General features: G+C 41.1%; 1 protein-coding gene across 2 annotated transcripts in view; it reads left to right on the top strand.

Moving 5' to 3' along the window:
* LOC146515241 (PDZ domain-containing RING finger protein 4) overlaps positions 1 to 27,675 on the top strand; it is a 118,942-nt gene that overhangs the window by 53,625 nt on the left and 37,642 nt on the right. Inside the window, exon 1 of one of the 2 annotated variants that reach the window (XM_085169129.1) lies at positions 516 to 17,343. The exons of the other annotated variant lie outside the window; for it this stretch is intronic. Within the exon in view, the coding sequence (XP_085025255.1) occupies positions 17,275 to 17,343 (69 nt within the window). The 5' untranslated portion in view covers positions 516 to 17,274. Of the gene's footprint in view, positions 1 to 515; positions 17,344 to 27,675 lie in introns of those variants that run through there. 2 annotated transcript variants of the gene reach the window in all.

Raw genomic sequence — 27,675 nt, 5'->3', positions numbered from 1 at the left:
CAGGATGAAAAGTTCCAGTTTTGCCTGTTGCAGAATATCAGGGTCGCTCTTGTTGACTTTAATAGCCACAGCTCGGTTGGTCATGGTATCACGACATTTGGCTACAATACCAAAGCCCCCTTCTCCAAGGAAAGCCTCTACCTTGTAGTGGTTTCCCAAAATGCTCCCTTTAACTATTCCAAGCTCATTTGAGGGGAAGGATGGGTTAGCTGACATGGTGAAATGTGTCAGCTTGGTCAGTGAATTGCTAAGTAACACGAAATTCTCTCAAAAGTCTCCAAAAGGGTTTGCTTACTGTCAAGTCAAGGTCCGTTGAGCAGCAAAGTTTAACAGAGCAAAGCTCCTACTTAAGGGTTTTTTCTCTCAGCAAGATGATGACATCACAAGGGATCAAAGGCATTCTACTTTGGATCAAAGGCATTCTATTTTTGATCAATGGCATTCTATTTTTTCAGCTGAAACACTGAAAAAAAATAGTGTTTCAACAGGGCAGGCTGGCGCCCTCTGGGAGGCAGAGGTGATAGGGTAAGGATGCAGAGGATAAGAAAAGATCTTATCTGTCAGCTCATCAGCGAGCAGCCGCAGAATCACAGGTGCAGCTTGGCAGGGGATGGAGAGTGAAGACAAAATCAACAATGACTTATGGTAGGGGTGTCAAACTCAAATACACAGTGGGCCAAAATTCAAAACTGGAACAAAGTCGCGGGCTAACATTAATATTTATTGAAAAAAAAATCTTCCTCCAGATATAAGAATGAATCTTTTCCTATGGACTCAAATAAGTTTTGCTGGAAAACTGAATATGGAACAAGCAAAGCTTAATACTAAACAATATATATATTAGCTGTATAATACCAGTAGGCCAGCTCTAATAGTAATTTGGTATGGCTTCGCGGGCCAAATGTAATTAGGCTGCGGGCCAAATTTGGCCCGCGGGCCAGAGTTTGACACCTATGAGCTAAAACATCTGAGCCTGACCTAGCCTTATTGACTAAATTTTTCCTTTCTAATAGATAATCTAAGATGGTTATAAACTATACTCAGTGTAATTAAGTGGCATGATACAATACATTAGTCAAAGCATGGTTTCACTGGCCACAGTTCCACATATTCTTAGCAGCGTTGGGCTGTGCAGCATATCTATTACTGATCTTGTGATTGACATGGGCAATGGGGCCTGGGATTGGAGATGGCTGTGTGAGTATTGGTGTGATGGCGAGTTGTGTTCCCTTCATTAGACAGGCTGGGGGAATGCCCTGTTGACCCCACACTGACCCCTCCAACACAATTACGAACCACAGGCCTGGCGCCGGTTATTGATGCCCATTACTGACATGAGCAGCTGCACAGGGTTACGTTCTCGCTCACTAATGTGAGCCGTAGAGTGCCAGACTCACTGAACTACGGAAACACATAGTGAAACAAGAATGCTTGTCTTTACCGTGAGCTTTGGATTCAGTTTTTGGAAAAAGGGTTGTCATGTTTTTTTAAAACCTTGCAAGAAGAAAACATAAAGGTTTTCTGGATTTTAAGAGAAATACCAATATTAAATATTTGAGCAATGAAAGCTTGTGACAGTAGAAATTAGTGCCAGGACGTGGCGATGTGTCAGTGTTATGGAGGGTTAACAGGGGAAATTTATAATGCTTGTTTTGTTCATTCGACAAATGAAAACTCAAAGAAACAATTGCTCAGTTTTTTTTAACTAATTTAAATAAAATAAAAAGGTATTTAATTTTTTCTTGGATATCTTCAACCCTGAGAAGGGTATCAGAATATCAGCCTGCTTGAACTGAACAAATACACATGATATAAATTCTCTAAATCGAGGATGGATCTCACATCTCAGAAAGAGCGAGGCTCATTTCAATCTACCAGCTATAAATGTGTGTGTGTGTGCGCTGCTGGTGCCCTGCTAAACTTTACTTCGCTGCTGTATTTGTGATGTAATATCCCAGGATGTGAGTGTAGCGTAAGGGGGGAAAAAAAGAACTTGCTGCTTTTTGGTTATCTTCTCATTTTTCCCTCAGCAAGTTGGCAATAAGCCAACATCCAGCCTATCGATTTTCTCTTCCTATAAAATGAAAACTGAAATTGTGCCCCCCCCCCCTTCCTCGCTCACTTGCTCCTGACAAACTTTGCAGCCTGCAATTTATACAATACTTCTCTTCCTGAGCCTTGGGAAAGCAAAAGAACTATTTTCGCCACACAGTTTTGTTTTTACATTGTTGTATCTGGCTTTGCGCCATCAAACCGGCCTGGATTGCATGTTGGCAGCATCTCTGCATTTCTCATGGCTCTTGATCCCAAATTGACATGAGGAATCCCTATATTCCACCTCTCAGTGGTAATGGTGGGCAGACCCCATTAATGAGCCTTTGTCCCTGCTCAGTGATGGAGGACGCACAGCTCTGGGAAAGTGGCCTGTGTGATTAGTAAATTGTGGTTAATTAGATAGATAGAAGGGTCGACAGCGGTGATAAAGTCAAAGCAAGCCCTGAATGATGGAGGTGTCAGCTGATTTTAATAAAGGGTGAGTGCTCAAAATAGCATGGAGTCTGTAGTAGCCTTTAATAGATAGTGTTTAAGAGCTATTAGAATGATTAGACAAAGGCAAAACTGCGCTTAGCGTTCATTTAATGCGCAGAACCACTCCAGTGCATGTAGTAAATGGTAAGTAGTGGACTGATCTGTTAACTCTTCAGTGCCAATAAGAGGAGTCAATGAGGTGAGCCACTGTAGATCTAGTAATACCTGTGGGATGTGCTGGAAATGTTAATGTGAGAGGAGGATGAGGTGACGGCACTGAATGATTATCTGCATAACTCAGACTGGTTTCATGTGTGAAATGTCAGTCTAATCCATCCAGTCCAAAGGAGATTGGTAGGAGTTCACCAGGGAAGACAAGAGGCTGACGATATGGGCGGACGAGGAGGAGAAGATGAATCACAAATAAGATCCGAACTGAAAAGATTAGATCTGCATTAAGGAGAGCGTGAAGCCTATCTATCTCCACCATCAGACATCTACCTCTTATATGACTTTGATTTATGATCCAGCAGCACAGGGTCTGTTGAATGAACAACATGCCACTTGTTTATCTTCGAACAATAGTGGGCAGCACGAGCAATTACATCTGACAGATTTTATTCTAGACAACTCAAGGAGACTCCTGGTGTGGTGTCTGATGCGTCCTGCTGTTCGAGGGGTTTGCCCTGGTCTGGCTTGTAGCAGGTGTGTAAGCCAGCTCCATGTGTTGGTTATGGCTGACCTCCCTGCACTAAGACTGCGCAATTAGTCCACAAAATGGCTGACTGTAAATCTCCTGCGGGCAGGGTTTGGCAGGGCCACCCCAAGGTGAGCTCCACAATGAGGAATTAAACACACAGTATTAGCTAACAGCAATTTTATGATGTGAGGACTGGAACAGGGTTAGATACGGGGCAAGGATACTCCCTTGCAGAATTACTGGGGGAGCTGTGTTGTGTACTTCGTCCTTCTGACTAGTATTAAAAAAATGTACCTTATACTAAAATTCATTACATTTAAGCCAAAACAGGGCAGGATGGTACTTGCTGAGCCAAGGTAAGTAAATGTGAATGGATAAGTAGATACATTGAAGCAGAGTCTTAGCTTTTTATGCTTGTTTTGCAGTATTGTACATTTTGTCACATTTCATTTTTTTAGTTCCCTTATTTAGTTCCCACAACTGGGATAAAACTAAGATTTAAGATAGTATTTAATCCTTTTTTTCATGTTATTGTCACATTTCAGCAACAGTCGTATAAATCTCTGTCAGCGTTCAAATCGCTCTGACCCTGAGTACACTGTAGCTCCCCATGTTTTAGGTCACTGCTTTTCTCCCCATTTTACCAGACTACAACTAGGCCAGAGCACGATACACCGAACTGTTTACTAGTGGGGTTTGAAGCAAAGTGGACTTAAGGGTTTGCAAGGCCACAGTTTGGATCACCTACTGAGAATAAACTTTCATACAGACTCGCTGCCACTTGCCAGTTGAAATAATAGAGAACTACAATCCCATATATATAGATATGCCTGAGCTACTATTTAATCAGTGTTGATCTTAGATTGAAAATAAGAAAATTTCCATTGTGTGAACAAAACAGCAAACCCTTTTTGAGGCTGTGTTGCATGGCTTGCATAAATAAAGTACTTTCACACATGCCACTGGGATTTTGAATTATGTTATCTTTACTTCTGAAACAGAAAATTAAGGTGTCACCTTAGCTTTTTTACTGTCGCAGAGGCAATCTGCACTGCACAACAGACTCACCTGTTTTTTAAGCTTTTATCTGAATAATGGCTTTGCAAGCTAAACAAGTTTCAGGAGGTTCACAGTTAACTTGAAATTTCAGTCTTTCACTTTTTGGGCTCACTGCCTCCTAACATGGCATTCAGTGAAAACACTGATTGTTTGACAGATGAAACTCTAATAAATGGCTATTGATAACATTTAAAATATTTTTGGATCCATGTAAATGCCTATATAATGAAAAATCAATATTTTTGATAACACTAATCGGCACTACTCTAATAAAATAGGCACTGACCAGGTATAGTCCTCAAATATAATGTAGCTTAGCCCTTTTTTTAGACGTTTGAAAGCAATATGATGAATACAGAAAGAGCAGAAATAATGAATACACTGATTATACAAGGAAGTATTGTAATAATTTAACAGACAAACGTGAGAACAATACACATTTACAGGACAATACCATCCCTCTTTTCTGATGTCGGGACCCAGATGAATGGATCGGTCCCTCACAGCGCAGTGAGCAAAATCTAGGTGGTTATACTGTAGTTTTTGAGGACCAAAGAGTGTGGTGTGAGTTTATTGGAGTGTGGGGGTGAGGGTCAGACAGATAGTGTTGCCTCTTTTCTCATAACCATCGGCTGATTTGTGAATATTGTTCCCCTTTGGTTTAATCTGCCGTGTGCTTTGAAGCGGAAACTATTCCCAGAAGGCTGCCAGAGGGCTTGCTAATTTATCTCCTGTGTATTAACAGTTTCTTGGCAGGAGAATACACCCCGACCTTCTCTTCACCAAAGCAAACAGGAGAAATGTTGACCCGTGTTGACCCAAAACCTTGAGATGGAGTCCATTTAATGACGAACCAGGCAATGAGAGGGCACGTTTGAGTTTTTATGACTAACCCTCCCACTGTCTTCCCCCCAACAGGCATTTATTCAGGGATACAGAGTCAGGAATATTGCCCTGTGTGTGGCTGCGTGCCTACAGCAAAAGGGTCACCCTTGTAGGTTCGATACTTTAATATCTGATCAACGGTACACAGGGATGATTTCTCAAGGGTGTGCCAGCAGACAAAAGACATATTTGTTTGAGGGTGTTAGGTCCTTTGATACGGCATATTTGTTGTCCCATATGAGTAGCGAGGATGCCCTGCAGCTACCCGAGGTCCATCAAGCATAACAGACAAATCAATAAAACACTACATCCAAGATGTATAATCTCATTAGATGGCTGTTACAGAGAAATACAGCCTAATATGATAATGCAGTAGTTTTTGTCAGTGGTGTAGATTCAGCGGTTTGATTTTATTGCTTGTTGACCGTGGTTTGCCCATCCTGATCAATGCCTTGGAGTCTGTAAAATGTTTTGATGTGTCAGCAGTTGCAGCTGCAAATATGTTTTGATGATTTCAAATTCTATTTTAATATAAAGTTTCTTTAATGATTCATGGATTGTCCAGCCTTGTCCCCCAGAGTTCAAATACTGAAATTCTCTCTGAAACGATGAGCTAGTGTGTATCTGTAAAGTATCGTAGGCTATAAAAGACAGACATAGCCACCGTGACGTGACGTCACATTGCATCACTGCTTTGTGAAGTCTCATTTCGAGTGTGTTGGCTGCTGCCATGTTGTTTTTTTTGATTGTTTAGTTTTTTTCTGGAGAAGCGATCATATTTGGATGACTTATTATCCGCTAACACTGAACATCGTTAGCAAGGTGCAATGGTTCAAAGGTAGAACAGTATCTGCTTATTAGTGCTAATTAGCGAGCACAGTTTCAACAATTGTACTCACTAAAACTGGAGCACAGACTTCTTATACTTACTATATTTAACCCTACAGCAAGCCATGTTAGTTAGCAGATAATTACATTAAAAATGATCCAAAAGGTGCCAACGCCACAGACATTCCTGAAAGGCCTGTTTCTGTCACAGACAACAACCAGCGCAGTTGGCAGTGTCAGTCTATGTGGCTACAGCCATCACTTTAAGCCCGAGGTGAAGTTTAAATAGGTGAGTTTTAAAAAAGGAATCACCTCTCATGCTGTTGCTTTGATGGGGCATAATAGCCAGAAACCAAAACCATTTTTGTACTAAGCTACAAACATGCTTTTTTCCCTGCTGCTGCTGGAAAGTATTTTAACATTGGATTCTATGAGGACTGACTCGCTTTTGGAGTCACCCTCAAGCGGCCACTCGAGAAGGTACAATTTTACAACTTCTTTGTTGGCTTCAAGTTTAAGACCCAGAGATTGGTGCTTGGTCTGTGTGTGGGGATTAAGGGCACTGGCTCCAGTAGAAAGGGCCGTTTTCAAGATGAATCTCCGCAAAGGAGTTTTTTGTCATAAGCCCTGTCAAACAGACGGGGTTGCTATAGCAACGCGACGAGTCGCAAAGTGCCTGCGGACCCCAGCACTTCATCAAGTGACATTCAATAATTTGGTGTTGATTGTAACTAGAAAATCAATGGTTCTCCTTTGGGATGTAGAGTGGCAGAGAGGGTACCTGTGCACTAAGCTCAAGAGTGCAACCTGAAGGTAGGTGTGTGTGTGTGTGTGTGTGTGTGTGTGTGTGTGTGTGTGTGTGTGTGTGTGTGTGTGAGTATGTATGTGTGTGTATATGTGTGTGTGTGTCTGTGTGTGTGTGTGTGTGTGTGTATTTATGTATGTGTTTTAATAGCATTTGTGTTCAAGAGCAGGTTAGGGTGCCAAAAGTTTTGTCTGGCACAGTTTAATATATATTTTTGTAAATACTTCAGAAGTAATTGCTTCAGGTTTTGATTTTAAATGCAAATTGTGAACCTCGCCACCATTTACCTGATTTGGTTTTCTTTGATCAAGTTTAAATCCTTCTGCTCTTACATTCGTACACATTTCTTTGTTCTGCCAGTTGTAACAGAGAAAGAAGCAATCAGAGGCTTAAGTGATTTTTTTTTTTAAATTCTCTTTAAAAATTCACTGAATCACCTTTGATCAAATTGTCTTGCTCATCAAGTAGAGATCAACAGAGAGATGAACCTCATTAACTTTAGTCAGCTTGCAACCACATACAGACAGATAAGACAACAAGGGCTTTCATAATTATTTTTATCGATCCGATGAAAGTCATCAAAAAGTTAAAGCATGCGAATTCAAGAACAAGGTGGTGATGTTTTAAAATTGCTGTTTAGAGATAGAAAGAGGACTTCTGTAGTATTACATCTTACATCTTAGATAGATAGATAGATAGATAGATTTAAAAGAATACTAATGAATCAAGCAATGCATTACTAGTTTATATAAATGTATTTTTGCTGTGTTTAAATTTTAAACACACTAAAATACAGGTTTTTCTGAGTCAAAGAAAAATATCAAGCAGGGATCATAAACAACCCTAAGAGTGTAAATAGTGAGTGGTTTTTTAGAACTTATTATGTATTATAGAAGCTTCAAAATGTGCTATTTTTTGGGAACATAATGGATTCTAAAGTGATGTGAAAGCTCAGATGTTTGTTAGTATTGACCTTGTTTCGGATTGAAACGGATTATTTCACTGTTTCTTTCCTTTGTCACAGCAGTAGTTGTGCATTGCAAACAGTTGTGAATTGAATTTTAAGAGCTTTAAGACGACAGCACATGCAATTATAAATATGTGATTTTTATGAATTGCAAAATTGATGTTACAGGAGCTTTGTTTGTAGTAACCACTACTAAAACATGACCCATCAGACACAGTCTCATCCAATCCCCTAAACCAGAGTGCCAACATGCCATCTTGCAGCACAGCATGCTAAATCATACACCTCTGCCTCGCTTTCCATTTGTTTGCAGGCTGCTCTTGTTTTCTTATCAGGAGTACAGAAAATAAGATTCCTGCCCCCTGGGTATCATCATAATTCCTGACTAATCTGTGTGTTGAAAAACAAGCATGTTATCCATCTGCAGGTCTGCTATTACCAGTGGATCTGTGGCCGTTCTGATTCTGGAGCATTCCAGTTTAGGTGGAGGTTTTAAGCTGATCCTCAGGCGCACACAGATGATTTTCTCTCACCTGGCATGGCAAGAAATAAAAGTCACCAAAAAAAAAAAAAAAAAATCATACAAGAAAAGAAGGTATTTGTGCACCCACCAGGCTAGCCTAAGCGCTTGGAAGAGCACAATGAGCAAGCCGATCACAAAACAAATTATAGAGTACATGAGGGGTCCTGGTACAGGCCTGCTGCTGCAATGATGTAGAGCAAAGACAAATTACTGTGATGCTGCCAAAGTCTGACAGCATGAAGATGAACTTAGTCTGCTTCTCTAAATCGTATTATTACTTTAGCTCCTTATGTTTTTTGGGGGGTTTTATCAATCGCGAAAAATACATCAGGTGATTTTCGTATAATAGACCTCTGCCAAGGTCATGCCATGTAGCACTGTAATATTGCTTTAGAATTACAAATTGAAAACAAAATGGCAGGAGATAATATTCAGTTTCATTCCCGTTTAATCTTTTCTGTCAGCATGCAAGTTTTGTGATTTAATGTCAGTACTAACAGCTCACAACACACACAGAGATGAGTTTTTTGTTATTTTGCCTACCTTTATTATCAGCAATGATAGATCCTAGATCAGCGGTCCCCAACCTTTTTTGCGCCACAGACCGCTTTATGTCCGACAATATTTTCACAGACCGACCTTTAAGGTGTCATGGATAAATACAACAAAATAAAACCAGTACCGGTACCAAAAAAAGAAGATTTATTCATAACACATTGGAAAAGACCCAGGAAAACTGCGTTAACGATAAAAACGATTAAAAAATAACGATTAAAAAATAACGATTAAAAAACGATAAAGACCCTGGAAACCTTAAATTTCACACCCGAGACTCAACTCTCGTGGCCCGGTACCAAACGCCCGGGGATTGGGGACTGCTGCCCTAGATGATACATGGTGTAATCACAGTGTTACATGACACTGCCTGTTGCTAAGTTTGTCTGCTGTTAGCGACTGGCAGAAAGTGTATGGTTACTTTATCGAAGGAAAAGGTATTGGCATAAGCCAAAAGCCAATTGACCCGGAGATTCCAACTGCAGATTCGAGTGATAATTTTGTCCTGGTTTGTCACCTCTTTTGTATCATATATACCGAGATCTATTGTTAGCATAAAAAAATGATAAGCACTGCAGCTTCAAGGTTGCTAAAAGCCTTAACTTAGTTTTCAGGTCTTTCTTCGTATAACATCAACTGCGAGCGGGCCGACTGCCGCTAGACGTGCTGCATGTGACTTTGTCTCAACATGACATTGGAACCGAACATCAGGACGCTGCTATTGTGTCCATAAAATGAGATGACCTGTTGGTGACATTGCCTCAAAAGGCACTGGCTGGGACACAATAAAAGGTGCTTATGCTAGAATCAGCATAAGACTTGAATAGCTCAAGCAGAACAAGTTGGTATGAGTCTAACCCGTTTGCCCCCTGAGCTGATTGTCTGTATAGATTGCCATTCTTTCTTCTGGAGCACAAAACTCTCATCCACAATCAAAGGTGTATTGACTGCGTATTGACCAGGACTCCACCAGCAGTGCTCACAGTCCGAAATCAATGATATGCCTGTTGTACATGTTTGCTATTTGTCTATAGTGAGAATTGCCAGGCTCTACCACACAAATGGACTTACCCTTTCCATTGGTTCTTAAGTGTTCTTTTAAAAAAAAGTAAAACAGACAATAGATGACGATCCTGCAGATGACCTTCATTTGGTGTGATGGAATGTCAGAGTCAATTTTTAATACTAAGAAGATGAAAACTAGCAAGGTCTGATTGTATATAGTATTTTCCCTCTTGGTCTGTGTTTATTAAAAAAAAAAATTACAATTCAGCTTTATCTTGCAATTAAGGGTGATTGTAATACTTTTTATACCTGCAATGTGGAGGGTTATACAGTATAGCAGGGAATCTCTATAGCCTTGTTACTGTATGTCAGATGATATTGGAATATGATATAATAAAAAGAGTGTGAGCCCACTGCTCACGGGGATTGTATCCAACCACAAATATCATTATAGTCTTAGGAAACAAAAGCAGGCAGACCTTTGGACCTCTGCTCAGTCTTTGCTGGATCAACAGACACATACTTCAGAGTTATGCTATGTTTATGCTTGAGTGCTTAATGCATTTGGAATTATTACTATTTATCAACGGGTGGCTGGGGAGCGTTAACAACCATCAAAGTTAAACATATGGGAACAAACATTTTCACTCTCATTCCCCCGGAACTGCAGGGAGGCTGGTGCAGCAGTAATGCAGGATGTCCTGAGGGTGTGCTGCTACACGGGTGGTGTCGGGGTCACGGTGTCATGCGGTTGTGAGTATTTTCATGGCAGCAGTTGGGGTTGGCCAACACGCTTTACAGCCTGGGGTTAAATGAATATAAAAACAGACTGGAGCATCCAGCAGAGTTAGCAGTGGAAAGATCTTGTCTTCCAGTCACCGCGCCCCCTCACGCCCCTCTTCTCCCGCAGCCGAATGTGTTAAACTGAATGTTTCCTCACTGAAAAGGTCACTGCTCTGACAAGTGTTAAACCGATGTAGCATTCACTGCTCGTACTATGAGCCACACCTGGGTCACACATGATGTGTTTCTGACATGATGAAAAAATTGGATTACTTAGACAGCTTGGTGCGCAGCCAAAGGGTGATGAAACTGTTAGTCTGAAAGGGGGATTGGTGATATGATAACAGTTTTAATGAAGCTATGTGCAATTCTATCTCTCACTTCCTCTCGCTCTCCTAGAAATTATAATGACATTCTAATTGAACATTTACAGATTATGCTCATAAATGTGACTCTGGAGTCTCGATATTGATGTTGCTGACATTTCTTTAGTTTCAGCTTGAGGCTATGTATACACATATATAGACAGGAAACGTGTTACAATAGATGATTTAGGTAGATATTTATTTATCAGAAAAGGAGGGTTGAATGAAAATGGGTTATGGGAAATGTAGCAACCTCTGATTTGGGATTTTTGTTTATTCTGTGACATGTTCAGTGATAATTTCTTTTAAATCCATGTCCATCATATTTTAATATTAGATTGATGGGACAAGTTTGTGAAACCTAACCAGTGCTTGGCACATGCCACTCCCTCAGAAGTTTCAGAAGTCAGGTAGAGAAAAGCTGAAGCTTAGTGTTTGATTTGCACTTTGTTTGATCTTCAGGAACACGGGAGGCATCGGGTTTAACCAGATTTCGTGCAGGGTGGCTCTGTGTGTGGTGTGCTAGAGTTTTTAATTTACATTTTGAGAGGTGGTAAGATGTGTTGGTGAAGAGTTATAAGAAATTACGTGACAGACCTTTAAAAAAAAATGTTATTTGCATTTAATATATGAGATATTTTCTAAGAAAAGTGCAATTTCGATAGTACATCTCGGATTTTCTCCATGATGAACCAATGCTGCTGGAGTAAATGAAATAGCTCTGTTGCCATTCCTCTTTGGGCATAAATTACAATCAATAAATGTTTAAAATTTCAGAAAAAGTTGTGGTAGCTTCTAGGTTTTTGTTAATTATTTACTAGTGTTGTAAAAAACACATTTTTACAGTAGACTGGGACAAAACAGGAACTTATCAGTCGTTGAGTCCTACTTAATTACTTACTTAGTTGACTTACTTACTAATGAATAACCATGGAGGAGATAAGTTGTAAAATCTATAAAATCTATACAATTACAGTTAAAAGTTAAAGTTTATTCCCTCCTTCAAATTTAAGGTGCTACCCAATTTACCAGCCCGATTTACCTGGCCCTGTGTTTGACACCTCTGCTGTAAGTTGACCAAAAAAGGTGAGAAGATTTTGTGCGATGCCCATGATAGCAATGACACAGTTCAGTAGCTATTATTCCAAATTAATAACAGATAATTTCATTGTTTGATCATAACAGAGGCTTTATGTGGGCTGTAATATGAGGTTAAATTGCTTCTTAGCCAATAAATTAGTTTTTCAATACGCCGATTGCTTACAAAGCAACATTACATATGTTATCATTTAAAAGAGCCTATGATGTGCTATTTTTAGTCATGGTCATGTTCCCACATGAATTAAAGATTCAAGCCTTTTTAATAATTTATTGTCATTGAGAAATGTTCTGGTTGGCTTCACATGATGTGGCTACGCCTGTTTTGAAGCACTCACCTATCCTTTTGTATGTGCACACTGGACCAATTCCTTTCAGAGCTGTCATGTGAAAAGCAGACTATGACGATGATTCATTCATAAAAGACTCTCATTTAATTACTCCCAAATCAGGTCGCATGAATACCCAGGAGAAGCGGCTGTTTTGCAGTGGCGGTGGGCGATCAGATCTGAGACACACATCAAATCACAAACCACTCTCAGGTCCCCGCGGCTCTCCATTCACGTGAACGGGATTTCAATCTTCACTGCTCACACCAAAGAGATTTCCACCCAGATGGTGTGTCAGCGCTGGCCTAATAAACCTGTTTATGTATTAAACGCTATGGGGACATTTGATATTCCTCACAGACATTGCCACAGACAAGTAATCACAGCAATAACTCCTCCTCATTAAAGCTCTGACTCATTTAGGATGCTTTCATGTTTCCTGTCAAGGTTAGAGTAAGTTTATACAACTGCTAGAATATAGTGTTTGCTAGCTTCGGATGATCTCTCCCTTTCCGTTCAAACTAGATGGGGTGGGTGAAAAATTGGTTATAGTATTGTGACATTTTGCATGGCAATATTGTGTTGATGTAAGGACACCAAATTATGATATTTTATTAGATAATTTAAAATAATCTGGGAATACTTTGAACAAGAGACCTCATCTGATGCACTGCCATCCTGAGAGAACATTAGCTGAGCAAACGTACTTTAAATTGGTTCAGCTAAAAACCATTGGTGGATGTCTGGTGACTCTTATCAGTTTTTCACATTATGCAACTGATTGCAATGCATGGTGACTAAATGGTTGCCCAGAGCTTGAGCATGATGTGCGTTCACAACCGCTTATGATTGCAAGGCGATTGCCTGAAAGGAGGCAACCTGTCTGCGAACAGTTGTAGCCTGATTCAGAGTGACTCACAGAAAGAAGGTCCTGGGTTTGAATCAACCATCTAGCCTGGGCCTTTCTGTCTTTATATGTTTGTATGTTCTCTCTGTGTCTGCACTGGTTCTCTCTGGCTACCTCTGCTTCCTCCCACAGTCCAAAGTCATGCATCTAGTGGGGTTAAGTTAATTGGTGATTCTAAATTGCCCATAGGTGTGAGTGTTTACTTTACACGGTTTACTGTGCCCTCGGCCTATGGTAGCTGGGATAGGCTCCCGCGCCCCCTACAACCCTGAATGGAATAAGAGGAAGAGAATGGATGGATGATACATTTCTATTAAATGTGAATTTCTGTGTATACAGATGTGCTCAATGATTTGTGTAATGTAATTTTCAATGATTTATTACAGTTAATTGCTGTGTTATTTGAAATAAACTGCCTGTAATTGCTAACTTGACCCCAATCACAGACTGATAGTAGACTGACATTGTCTTGTAGTGACAGATATTAGTAACAGGGTTCCTATGCTTGAAAATCTCATTTTGCAGCAAAAATAAGTGATTTGAGAGAATTTTATCTTTTTGGATAAAACAGATGTGGTTTAAAATGAATTTAAAAATAAGGTGCTAAATCACAATATATGTTACTCCAATACTCAGCATATTGTGAAAAATCACAATAATATCGTATAGTGTGATAATATATCGTGATGTGTCTGGTGAGGCCAGCTGCTTTACACAAAATAGAAGTGAGTGGCAACAAAAGCTGTGTTGCAAGGTAGAATGGAAAGAAAAAGAAACTCGATGTGTTAGCCTTTTTGAAAGTCATTTAGATGCAGCACATGTCAGCTTGTTGAACCACATGAAGTGGAATATTGAATTGATCCAACTTTTGTGCTCTGTGTGATGGTTGGTACTTATCCCCAGACAAAAAATCAATACAAATACAGTTTGCGGGTACTGATTATGATTTCACATTCCGTGCCAGGAGCATCCACATCACTTTGTTTTTGTTGCTCATTTTAGTGTTTGTGGGCTTGTATGTGTGCACTTATGCAGAACAGGATACACACACAGGAAGCCCATGTGAGCATTAGACAGACATGTCTGGGGACACAAGGGGTTTACAGATACACCATAGACCTGCATTACACACTTGGCTGAAGGTTGTAACTTCAGGTTTAAGGTGAGCTCGAGTATCAAGTTTGTTTGAAATGCTGTTAAAGAAATCTCAAAATGCACCCATCAAAGTCAGGACAAATTGGTTTTCCGCTCCCTGTGATGTGAGGTCCATTAACTAGGAGAATGAACACGACTGAGAGCCTGTTTCTACGAGAGCAGGCAAAGGGCAGACTGGATGATAAACGACAGCTGGACAGGAGAAAAGGACAGTTGGGAAGTCGAAGGCAAAGTGACACAAAGAGGGCACAGAATCGGCGTTCATCAATTTGAAATGGAGACTTTATATGCGGTAGCATGTTTTATTCCCCATATAAATGTTAAACAATACATTTCATTAAGTTTCTTATATTGTTAACATAAATCATAACGTCTACAGGCTTTCAGGGACACACACTGAAACCCACTGAGCGTCACCCTGTTAGCAAGTAAATGGTTTGAGTAAATGTAACTTTAATGTGTAAATCCTGCCCTCGGGTTGCGTTGGAAGCGCAGTCTCAGGTAAATTCACCCCATCAAACTGTAAAAGCCGTGGCCATAAAGTAGCTCGGAAGAGCTTTTATCAGTCTTAATGCACTCTTCAAAGAGCATTCCTCAATCTGCACGTCTCATCGAGAGGTGCTGCTTGACCGCAGGCAAAGGCTACTGTATCAGTCTCATTTCACAGATGATGAGAAAGACCATTTGGGTGACTGATGAGCATCTTAACCTAAAGGGGTCACTGAGTGCACCATCACAGAGTGATGGTCATCCACAGCCGAACACTGAAAACACTCCTTCACATGTACCAATATTGGATACTGTCAGCAGATTGTCTATGGAATATTTATATTCCTATGCAGTGTGGATATATTGCACAGGATCCTTAATGGGTTTACATTTTCCATCTGACCACAGGAAAACTAAAAGACAGTTCCTCTTGCTCAGCGGCACTTCATAACTTTGCTTCTTGGTTTACAATTTTAGGAGACTGATTTTCTGACGCGCACTTTCTCCATAGTCCTCTGTTCATCAAATGTAGTATTATATCCCCCGCTCCCCATCCTCGCAACAAGTCTCTTTGATGTCAAATTGACACTTTACTGAACAGCACTTCATGGATTTGATATTGCCTGGCAACTGCAGAAAACCCGCTCCTCGTGGCTTCTTCAGGGTGACGAGAGACGGGCGGGGAGGTCGGTTCGGCGGTGGAGACGATGGTAGAGGAAAAGACGGTGGAAGGTATTAATCACAATGGTGATTTCTGTTTGGCTTGCCTCCAGGCAGTGAAGCAAAATTAAAGCCCAGAAAATCAGATTATGGCCTCCCTGGGGGGTTAGATGCCCAGTAGCCAGCTGATGAGCACTCATCTACTCTTCACTCTATTCTGCAGAAATGTTGGCTCGGAGGCCAATTTGTTAACAGTTATTGCTCATTTCTTGTGTAGCTTCCTGCTAGTGAGACAATAGCCAAGGTTTATTGTCTTGCAATTATCACAATTTGAAGGAAGCCGGTGATTGATATATCATCTCTGAGGTCTGTGGCTTTACTTGCTGCCAGTTTTGCTGTGGGGACACCCATTATCAGCAACAGCAGTGGTGCCGGAGTTATAAATATGTGATGCCTACTTCAACTCATTTTTTTTTAAACTTTGACAAAGTTGGAAATGTGCATACTCCATATGTCATATTGTGTTCATTAAACTGATTGGCCCTCTTCATTATGCACCTACTGTTATCGATTTTCTAGAAACAGTTGGAGAAATATAGATCTATAAATGTATAGTACAAATATGGAGAAAAACAGAAGGCTTCTTGTTTTGAGTAACACATAAGGCGCAGAGAAAAGCAGCAAAATCAGAGAAAACTAAACATTATCGTAAAAATTAAGGGGTTTTCAAAACTCTTAAAACGTGTTACCAAAGGTCCAAAACCAAAATAATTTAGTGATATGTATTAAACAGACAAGCTCTAAATGATTTTTTTATTAGTAAATGAACTAAACCATGTGTTGAAACAGCATTTACTGCTTTACTTCTCCTCAGCCAGTGTAATTCCTTATTTCCGACAGAAGTGCAACACATCCTCCTCTCGCGCAGCAGATAAACCCAGTGAAAAGCCTTACATGCAGGTAGGTCACACATAAGCCTCAGAAACCCTCCGCTTGCCCGTGCTGTGCGGTCTCGGTGCAGTCAGCCCTGCCCAAGCTTCTCACAGGAGCTGTTCGCACAAAGGAGCGCATTGTGTAACTGTGCCTCAGTTTTAATGAACCAGCGCTCCCGCTCCAGCACACTCCTCCCTCTTTGTCAGTCCCCTCCCTTCCTGCCGCTGTTCTCATGAATATCACAGCGTCTTCCCTCATTATTCATGAGCTGGTATCGGTGTGCTCATGTGCGCCGAAACGGAGGAAGAAAAAGGGGGGAGTGTCTCAGTGAGCGCGAGTCACAACCCTGGTGTATGAGCCTGTGCGCACGCCTGTGTGTGCGCGTGTGAGTGTATGAGTCTGAAATAGAGGGAGCGGGATAGAGGAGACACTCCGGCTGATGCTGAAACGGCCGCCGCTACTTCACTGCCGCTGTTCACATCTGAACCTTCTTCTGTGAGGCTCAGCTGGAGCTTTCTGTTCCTCTAAGCTGGGGTTGCTTGTGACTGCCTGAATGTGTGAATGGGATGCCTGAAAAGAGATGCTCGCTAAGGAGTGACTGATGAGAACCAGAGCTCCGGTGTGGAGGGTGACCCCCCTGTGTCCGTACCACCACTACTTGGGGAGAATTGGACGCCTGGCGTTTCCACGACAACTATAATGGGCTGCAATCTGTGCACTTTACAAAAGCGAGAGGAACACTACAAGCTCCTGTATGAGATCGCACAGGTGAGGCATGACCGACTTTGGTATCGAATATTGTCTGTGTGTGTGTGTGTGTGTGTGTGGATGATTCACTGTGCATGTTTTGAAGAGAGCAGTTCAAGTCCGGAGCCTCGTTCAGGGCATTTCACGTATGAATATATTTGCACTATGAAAGTGAGGCAGCATAATGAAGAGAGGGGCTTCTAACTCACTAGCAGATGTGATTTGAGTAATGAGCAGTCTCTCAGAGAGTAGCTAGTGTGCAGTCCATTCATCCTGCTTGAAGAGCCGTGCTGAGGGAGCAAGTTTTTTAATAGAATAGCAGCACCTGGTTTCTACTACATGACGTGTTTGTTCCAATTTCTTTCTTTCATAATGTTCAGCAAGACTTGCCGAAGGGTTTTTTTTGTGGTATTTTATGAAAAGTTTTCATTAGACACTTCTGTACCAGCAGTCGTTCTGTTTATATTTCTTGTGGATCACTTGAGTGTGATAGTCTTGCTCTCACAGGTAACAGCGCCTACGTTTGAGCAAATGTTGCTCATCTGACTGCACATTTATATCAGTTCCCTTAATGTGCTCTTTTCTTCTTCTTTTTTTTAAGGCTGACACAGCTGATGAAACAGCATAAAGTTTTTTTTTAAGCAACTGTTTGAGCGTTTTGTCAGGAAACAGGCAAAGAGGCGGAGGACACACACTGACTGAGGTGGAGCCAAACACATAAACAAGCACCTCCATTCTCCCCATTAGCCCTCTTCCTATGACAGGCTAATAACTATGAAGCAATGTGTCTCCTGGAAGTGGAGTCATGCTCATCCCCCTCCCCAGCAGTAGTGCCTGCCTTCACGCCGCTGTGATCACAGCCTCATTAGCCATTTTATACAACCATCCCGTGCATTAATTAGACGTGAAATGTCTCTCTTTACCCTTGTGAAGCGACGGGGTGAGAAGAAGCGGGGGAGGTAAACCAGCGTTGGTTAACCACTGCCTGTAGATTTGGGCTTATATGCGCCCCGAGATGCTGCCAAACTAAGAGGATGGACATTGTCAGCGAGATTCTGAGCGGCTTTAATGGTCAGAAAAGAGGGCTACACTAAAGGTGGGCTGCAAGCTTCAAGATCAGCAGCAGAGGAAGTTGCACACACTAATGGCCTGTTTAATATTAGCAAACAGAACTGTCGAGGGACCCCGAAGGATGAGTAGGAAGCCACTGCAGTGCCTGCCTCGCCACAGAAGGATCGTAAAAATAGTGCTGCCTTGGTGCTTATCTTGGCTTTTTGCGTCCCTCTCTCTCTGCACCACTTGTTAAGAAATAGTGTTGACTCCCCTTTCTAGTAGTCTAGCAGAAGGGGCTCAGTATCCGCCAAGTGGGGCAGTCTCCAGGGCACAGTTGCCATTGACAGGAGCTCTCTGGCATATCTGTCCACCCACTGATATACTGAGCTGGGTCAGGTGTGAGCTGCAACATCAGCACCTGCTTTCTGACCACCGCTGTGGGAGGCAAGGCAGAAAGGATGTAGAGTAAGGAGGATAAAGACTGAGATGGGAATATAGAGAAGGTGTTAATGATGCAGGGTGAAAAGGAAATCGAGGAAAGGAGCAGGAGCGGGTGAAGCATCCCTGACACGGGAGGGAAAAAAGAAGGAATAGAAGGGAAGTGTATAGTTCCTTCACCAGTGAGAAACACTGAAACCACCTCTTTTCACTGCATTGCAAGCACACTTCCATGCACACGTTCAAACATGTCCTCTCTGAACAAATAAGCACGGTGTACAGCAGGATGGGTACCAAAAGTAGAAGATGATGGACAGTGAGGCGAGTCTCCTATAGTAGCACAGCTTTCCCTGCGAGAATGCCAAACAATGTTTTTACAGTCAGGAAAAGTATGTTGTGACAGCAAAAAGCTGTACTCACCGCTCTCGCCACCAGCAATCTAATCGTCTTTCTTACATGTTGTCTGTCTAGCTTTCGCCCTTGCTACATGTCTTTTCCCCATCATTCTCACAGCTTGTGTTGTTGTTTTTGTCTTCTGGTTGTGTTTCTGTTGTTCAGAAATGTGCACACACAGCTAGAATTGTACGCAGACACACACGCTTGCTATGCTACGCTACTATTATTATGCAGAGTATGTGAGTGTGTGTATGCAAATGAGGTAGAAATGGCTTGCTGGTGTCACAGCGTGACTGACCAGCCTTGTGGCAGTTTGATTTGAAGAGCAGGAGACAGTCGCAGGGGTTGGTTAGCCACCTTTCTCCCCTTTCCTTCACGTCCAGAAACAATTTTGACACTCTCTCCGTCTGCCTGACCCTGCTAGCTGTGGGAGATTTATGACTCTCACTCGCACTCCCTCCATTTCCCCTTTCTTCTATTCTCACGGCTGCAGGTGTTCTGCATGAAAATATCTTCACCTTTGTCGGCTGGCCTGCAAAGCTATCTCACAGAGCTGAGATTCTTTGTTTATTGAATCAGCTTTCTTGGGTTAGGGTTAAGACACAGCAATCTTCTTGTGGCCTTGTTCTTTTTCTAACTTTCCAGCCTCACATTTATTTTTATACTCCGACCGATTAACGCTTGTCCAGCTTTCTGTCTTTGACTGCTCTGTTTGAGTCCTCTGATTGCTCGTCTTCTTTGATTGCATTTCTTTTAACCTTTGCTCCAGCTGATCTCTGTGGGATTCCACTCCAGTTAACCTCCCAGTGACGGCACTTTTGTCATCGAAGACAAAACCTGTAGACCGAACAGTAGACTGCTTTATGCATTTAGCATGTAGACCCAAGACTCATGCAGCTATACTCAAAAGCTATAGTCAGGCAGATTCTTACAGCGTGTATTTTCCACCGTGTGGGTGCTCAGGCTATCTTGCCGACAGTAACAAACTCCGATTCGCTCTGTGATCTAGCAGGGTTTTGAAATTCCCATTGTGTCCATGAGCTCCCCTCGTGAGTGTCACACATTGTCTGTGCACCACTAAAACCCAGTGATGTGTGGCTTTTTGGGCCTAATTAGCAGGATGGCAGATGTTGATGAGACGAGGAATGCAGTGTAGAGTTAAAGATGTTTTGCGGGAACAGCCTACATTGGCTTTCAACAAAAGCTGTTTTTGCAATGGGATTGCGATCAAAACCAAAGATCCACCTACAATAGTTTTCAAAACTTCCCCGGTGAGCCACCACTATCTACTGTAGCAGCCAGCTGCTCCAAATGTGGCTGGGTAATGAATTTCACCTTTCGCACTGCATGGCACATACTCTCCATATTTCATTATCCTTTTTCATAATTGCCCAATGAGCCTCGCTTTTTCTTTTGTTAGTAGAAGTTTTGAAAGCAGTATAGCCAGTTTTATAATTTTTATTAGGCAGGTGAAGAATCACTCTCCACTGCATTTGAGAAATAAATGGAAAGCAGCTTCTCAGCTCAATGAGGCACAACAGTCCCTGATAACTTGCTGATGCATATGAATGAGAATGAGGCACCCACAGCTTGGGTGCGCGCACACACACACATACACACGTTTCTCAAGGAAACAAAAACACACGGTTAGTGAATATTCTAGATATAAAAAAAAAACAGAAAGCGGTGTTCATGAATTTTAGAGTGGGACAGCGTGCAGGAGGCCAACTGCACCGTAATGGAATCTCAGAGTTTAGCGATGTCATGTTGAGCAGGGTCACATGGTTGACGGGATGGGACAGACAGATGTGAAATGAAGCAGATCTGGAGTTTATGTTTTCTGTGGCAAAAGGCAATTCCCAGTATGGTGGTCTTGCAATTGGGTGGATATTCTATTTTGTGTAGTAGCATCAGATGTGAAACCTGTGGACTAGAGGCAATCTAAGGGGGGGACACAGATGACTTGCTCCTGCTTCTGCAGTGCCACTAGCCATGTGTGTAATGGGTATGTATTCAATAAATGTTGAAGAGTTTTCCCAAGAGCCAAACTTCCTGAGAAATGGCTTGCAAGCTGCACCTGATACATAAATAGTGTGCACCAGTATACTTTTGTGTTATTTTGACTTTGTAAGACACTTGACCTCTTTTTCTATTTTTTTAAGAAATGACTGTCATATAAATGTCAGGTTTACGTGAAAGTTGTCACATCTGGGGGACCCCTTTTGTTTTTTTTCTGAAGCTGTCATTGCCATCTTGTGGTCTTTTTGCTTCGTTTCTTTTGGCTAGTCATCAAGTCACTAGGATTTGAAGTAGGGCTGTGCGATATGACCAAAATCTCATATCCCGATATAAGAATTCTATCGTCCGATAACGATATAAATCACAAAAATGTAACATTTTCTGTAAATTCTGTGAGTCCCGGGCAGCTTGTCTTGCGTGAAGTGTTTCCAGCTGCGCGTCATGTAGCTGGAGTCGAGTGTTTTAACCGATGCATGAAACTATACATTTTTAGACATAAGTTGTAACTCCCGCCGTTTCCTTTGTGAGTATTTATTACACGGCGTGCTGCGGGGAAAAGCCTGTTCTAACGTTTGAGTCTAAGGTTTATTTTTTAGCACCTGGCGACTCTTTTTTAAATTCTCATCCGTAGATAATCTGCTCTTTCACGTGATTCAGTTTATTTTGAAAAGTCTCAACAGGATCTTGAGCTTTATTGTGAAAGGTTTATGTGGAACATAAACAAGAGGACACGAGATGCTGTTACCGTTGTTGTTGCTAACAACAAAGCATAAAAACAGGCGCTTGTCCTTCAGTAGTGTGGTTATAAGAGAAATATAAGAAATATATGAGAAAGAGAGAACTTTAAGAAATTAAAATAGCCACTACAGTGACCATCAAAATGATGAAAAAATATTGCCGTAAACAGTTTATTTTGCGACACCATGAAACAAACGATAGCGTAAAATGAAACGATAGACATTTTTATATCGTCATCCGATATATATCGTTATATCGAACAGCCCTAATTTGAAGTGATTATTAGTTCTCATTAGTTCGCGAAAATAATTAAATTAATTAATTAATTTGAAAAACTCACTCTGTTTCTTTCTCTTTGACTTTCTTAGAATGCAGGTTTAAATTAATCTGGAGCTCAGTTTTAGTACAACTTAGTTGGACTCACTACTAAATATGAAATGAAGACTGAAAAAGCACCAGGTGTGATATAAAAAATAAATAGTACAAGACAGAGGCCAGCTACTCAGGAATGGTTTGAGAATAGATTCAAACAGATGCTAAACTTCTCTGATTTCAGCCTGTTGGTTTCACTCCAAGAATCAACTTTTTCTACTAGTTTATCTGTAAACTAGTAGAGGGTGATAAACATTTTTCCCCACTATTGCATGGCTTTATCATAGACCAACAAATGAACTGACTAATGACACTCTGCACTGATTAACAAGGAAGACATTGCTTGGAAGTCTTCAGTAAATGGGTCCACACCTTGAAAAAAGTTGCCTTTAGTACAGCGTTAATGCTTTATAGGTATGCCTCTATCACAGGCCTGTGAATGCTTTGATGGTACATTAAGGCTGTCGAACCCCCCACCACACCTTCAGCACTATCTCCAGACAGTTAACTACAAATGTTCTCATCTGTCTTCTTGTCCCATTATGTTTCTTTTGAAAGATGTCCCTCAACCATTAAAATTGATGGGAGTGAAGGAAGAGGGGGAGGAGAGAGGAAAAATGTGCTGCTTGATTGATCTTGTGTCCACCCTGGAAAGATTAGCCTGAGCTATAATCCAGGCTTTCGGTGACACTTTTACTGTTCCTAAACAACACAAAGGTCCATATTTTTAAAGCTGTCGTTTCGAACGTGTGCAGGCACGTGGGCAAATGCATAAATAGTGTGTAATATTAAAAAAAAAATGTCAGTGTCACTCTGAGCATCTAATGGTATTTCCCTGCTTATTAGAACACTGCAGAGATTGTTGCATAACTACTGCTTCATGCTGGCTTCACACTGACAATGTAACTGGGGATTTCATAGTCTAATTTTGTGAGAATCACATATCCAATTGCATGACTGCTTGTGCATTTCAAATTGCAGTAGCTCGAATTAGTTTTCAAAAACAATGTTTTCGATGAGGTGAAATTAAAAAATGTAATTAAAATCCTCAGTGCACATTGTTGCACGGAGATGTGTGCTCTGCTCCTCAGATACAAATGATGCTACATTTGGCACAAGACATAAAGTCAATGGGTTTTTATCAGTTCTTCCACGAAATCTCCCTATGGAGGCGCAAAAGGGATTCAAGAGGGAGCTGATGAAGTGACCTTTTTCCTTTTCATCTGTTTCTTATCTCAATAAGAACCCAACTGACCTTTTCTACCACACATCTTGCTCCTGGACCTCTTTGTCTCCATGCCGCTCTCCAACCCGAGATGAACAAGGCTCTTCAAAATTAGTTTTATCTCCTGTATGTGCTCCTGTCTGTACCGATTTCTTTCATCTGACTCGCGGCAACCACCGAGGAAAAGCTGCACAAACAAACCATGACATGCCATTTTCTTTAGTAAACTAAAGCTCTTTCTCTGAGAATAAATTTCTCGACATATCACCGCTGGCCATCAGATGTAGAACTTCTTGTTTTGGCCGTCTGCTGCGCCGAGGTATTCAGACAAGGACTGGGATAGGAGGGTTTTATCTAATATATGTGTACAGATATGACAAGAAACCAATTATAAAGGCAAACAAAGTCCTAGAGGTACTCGGATAGATTTTGAAGTGGTTTGGCGTCCACCTTTGGACGCAGTAATAAGCTAGTGATCTTTTTGTCAGCTTCCTGTTAGTCTTGGCCTACCTTTGCTTATTTTGTACCCCTAAAATATGATAAGTCATGCATGCCCTGCAGCAGCAGCAGCCTAGTGGAAACCTGAACAGCGTAGTGCCAGTGGTGGTGATGTACTCGCTCCTGCATTCACTCCTCTTGCAAGAACAATGTACAGACCCGGCCTGACTCGAACACCAAGGGCTCATCTGAGGGTTGTAGAGAAGATAATCCTAAGCAAATAAGAATAAACAGAGCTAAATGCTAAATTGCTAAAAGCAATCATTCTAGACAAAAAGCTTACATTTTATTTTAGTTTGTACAAATATAGCATCAATTACTTTGGATGAGTTATATGAATCGATATGGAACAATAATACACAAACTACCAGTCTATACTGATTGGCTGGTTTAGGATTTGCAACAGAGCATCATGCTTTGACTCATTTCAAGGAAATAACTATAACAGGAGTTAGGAGTATATATTTATATATTTCAGAAACGGTTGTTGATGAAGGCTGAAGGTGACTGCTGTCAGGAGGATACTGCTAACTTTTTGCCACTCTTTATATGATGCATGAAATCAAAACGATGTATGCGTGAAGCTGTGACATCCCTAATTAGTACAGTAATGTACAGTTTGTCAGCAAAGACGGTGCAAGCCATAAATTGTAAACAGCATGAATAGCACACACACCAACACACTTCAAATTTACTGTCCTTCAGATCATTTTGAGTTCATTTGAATTAAACAGTGGTTAATTACGATTGGGTTTAAAGGAAATTACTGTCGTGGTTCTGTGAGCATAATACCTGGCTTAAACTTCACAAGTTTATTACCATAACGCCTTAAAGTCTTGTCCTTCCTGTTTCAGCTCTCTTGCCTTGAGTGCATAAGCTCATTTGCCTTTGAGAGCATGGGAATCACAAAACAATCTCAGCCACTTACTTAGTTACTATGCAAGTCTCCCTTTGGAAGATGACATCAGCGTGGCATCATCCTGCAGTAGTACTTTGCCTTGTTTTGCATGTTTTACTTTCACATTCTCATCGAGATCAAAGGCTGTCGACTTCAATCAGGTAGAGAAAATAAAGTACATGCCCGAGTATCACAATGGCAATTCCCAATGAACCAAGACATCTTTTTAATGAAGTGAACCTACAGTAAAATGATGGAGTTGTTGTTGACGTGTATTGGGTGTGTTTGTGCGTAGGTAAAGAGCTGGGATGCTGCAGGTTATTGTGGCCTGGTATTAATTTAAAAAATATATAATAATTTGCAGGCTTTTTGTTTGTCACCATATCCTGACAAGAAAGCAAAGGACAAAGAGGGCATAATTCTCAGCCCCCATTATTACCACCCATGACTTGATATCTAAGAACATGACGTTATGCATTTCCAAGCACCTTGGTTTTTTTTTCTCCTTGCACGCGTGCAAGTAGACTACAAGCACGACTGTTTATGAAAGTACCAGTATGCATGTGTGCACAGAAATGTGTGTGCATTCTCAGAATTGTTTGTGTCTCTGTCTAAAGTGGTTTCTGTCTGTGCCTGATTACTGCAAGTATACATGTGTTTGTTTGTGTGTATGTCAGTGTGTGCAGTGCAGGCTTTCATGCAAGACTTTGGACTGCTAAATTATGATCTCAACTTACTGTGTGTATTAAGTGTAAGTGTGAACAGCCCTGACAGCTTGTGCTTTTCTCCACAGTACAAACATTGGTGGAAACAAAGAGCGCACACAGAGGGCTGTGCATCTGCATCCTGGGTGCCTCTTAGCTGATTATCTGTGTTTAAGCAGACAGGAGGGCCCTCATTAATTTATTGATATTCATAAGAATGCATTTTCCCCTCTTTTCCAATTAGAGTTGGTTCTATGCTGGGATGGATTTGTGCTGGAAAAACCATCTGCACATTTAACAGCCACAAAGCGATGTAAAAAAGTTATCTTTTGCTTGTATACTAGCAGAAGTAAGAATTTAGAAATCCAGGAAGTGGAATCAAAATCTGTGGACAGTTTGATATTGTTTGTAGTGTTGTAGTGTTTTTTATTGTATCCAGGGAAATTAACCAAGATCAAACATGGTGCCTTTAGCAGATAGGCTGATATCAGTTCCCAGCGCTGACTTGCTGGTGTGTTTGGCTTGTTGCACCTGGCTTAGTGTTATTTGAGCTGATGGCAGCCAGAGTCACTGTCCTCTTGTATGGTGCCAACCTGCACTGTTCACAGCTCTGCATTCATTAAAGTTTATTAGGGATACAGATACATTCAGATGGAGATTTAAAAAGAACAATTGGGGATATAATTAAGTATGTCCCCCTCTTGTAGTCAGCAACTAATTAACAAAAAAGCTGTCATTAAAACCCAGTCATAACACGCCCACATACTCTAGATGATACTCTAGATAAAGATTAATGATAAACCTTCATAAATTTGAGTTGAAGTTTATTTGCCGTATTATGGAGGAAAAAAATGTTTGGTTTGTACGTCTACATCTTTATTAACAAATGTAATTACAACACTCTCCGGTTTTAAGATTAGGCTTAAATTTTTCCTTTTTGATTAAGCTTATCGTTAGAGTCGAATCAGGACCAGATCAGAACCCTAGGCCTAGGCAGCTGGAGGATTCCCATAATCCACTGAGTGTTTCTTTTTTCACTTAACTCTTTTCACCCCACTTTGTATTTAATTATTATTTTAATTAATTGTTAATATTAGTCTCTGGATCTCTTCCACAGTGTGTTTTTTGTACTCTCCCTCCCCTCACCCCAAATTGGTCGGGGGAGATGGCAGCCCTTCCCTGAGCCCGGTTGTGCCGGTCATTTCTTCCTGTTAAAAAACAAGTTTTTTCTTCCTACTTTCCGAGTGCTTGCTCATAGGTTGGTCATTTGATGTACTGTATCATCTTTACCTTGGAATATAAAGGACTTTGAGGTGACTGACGGTGTGATTTGGTTCTATATAAGTAACAATACTGAAAACTAAGAAATTGATTTGGACAAATTCGGAAAAAAGTGCGGCAGTATTAAATGGGCCATATGGCCAAAATGCTTTACAAAATGCAAAATAAAGCACAATATGTACAATAACTGTAGGAACTGTGTAAACAGTATTTAACTCTACATTGCTGTGGGTGTAGTCAGTGCGACTGTGAACACGGTGGCTATGAGAAAAAGATAATTTTTGCTACTGGTGAAATGAAGGTGGACCTGACGGTACGCACATGCTGCTTCTTGCCTGTGTCATATAGTGATACCCCCACCCCCCAAAGTAATAAAGTATCAGCCTCATCATTGCCAGTGACATTTGGAAAAATCTGAAGGTTTGAGATGCTCGGCTGCATCATCTATATTCGATGAAAAGAAACGACAAAGCCTTGAGTTCTTGTGGGAGATGCTTTCATTGACAAACTTTTTTCACCCTCTTTGCCTTTCTTTTTTTCTTTTACTGCCTCTGCTTCTATACATTAACCTCTCCATGACTCCTGTGACTCGAGCGCTTTGGATTGTCTGTGACAGGTATGTATGATTGCAAATGCACGCTTTTGTGGAAGAATGACTTATGTTCTCAAAGGTCAGGCTTTCAGTCTGTGTACGGAAAATGGGTGGAGGGTGGCAGGTGTGTGTGTGAGAG

This window comes from Neolamprologus multifasciatus, chromosome 7, assembly GCF_963576455.1.
Source record: "Neolamprologus multifasciatus chromosome 7, fNeoMul1.2, whole genome shotgun sequence".
NCBI lineage: Eukaryota > Metazoa > Chordata > Actinopteri > Cichliformes > Cichlidae > Neolamprologus > Neolamprologus multifasciatus.
This window is presented reverse-complemented; position numbering and strand designations above follow the sequence as displayed.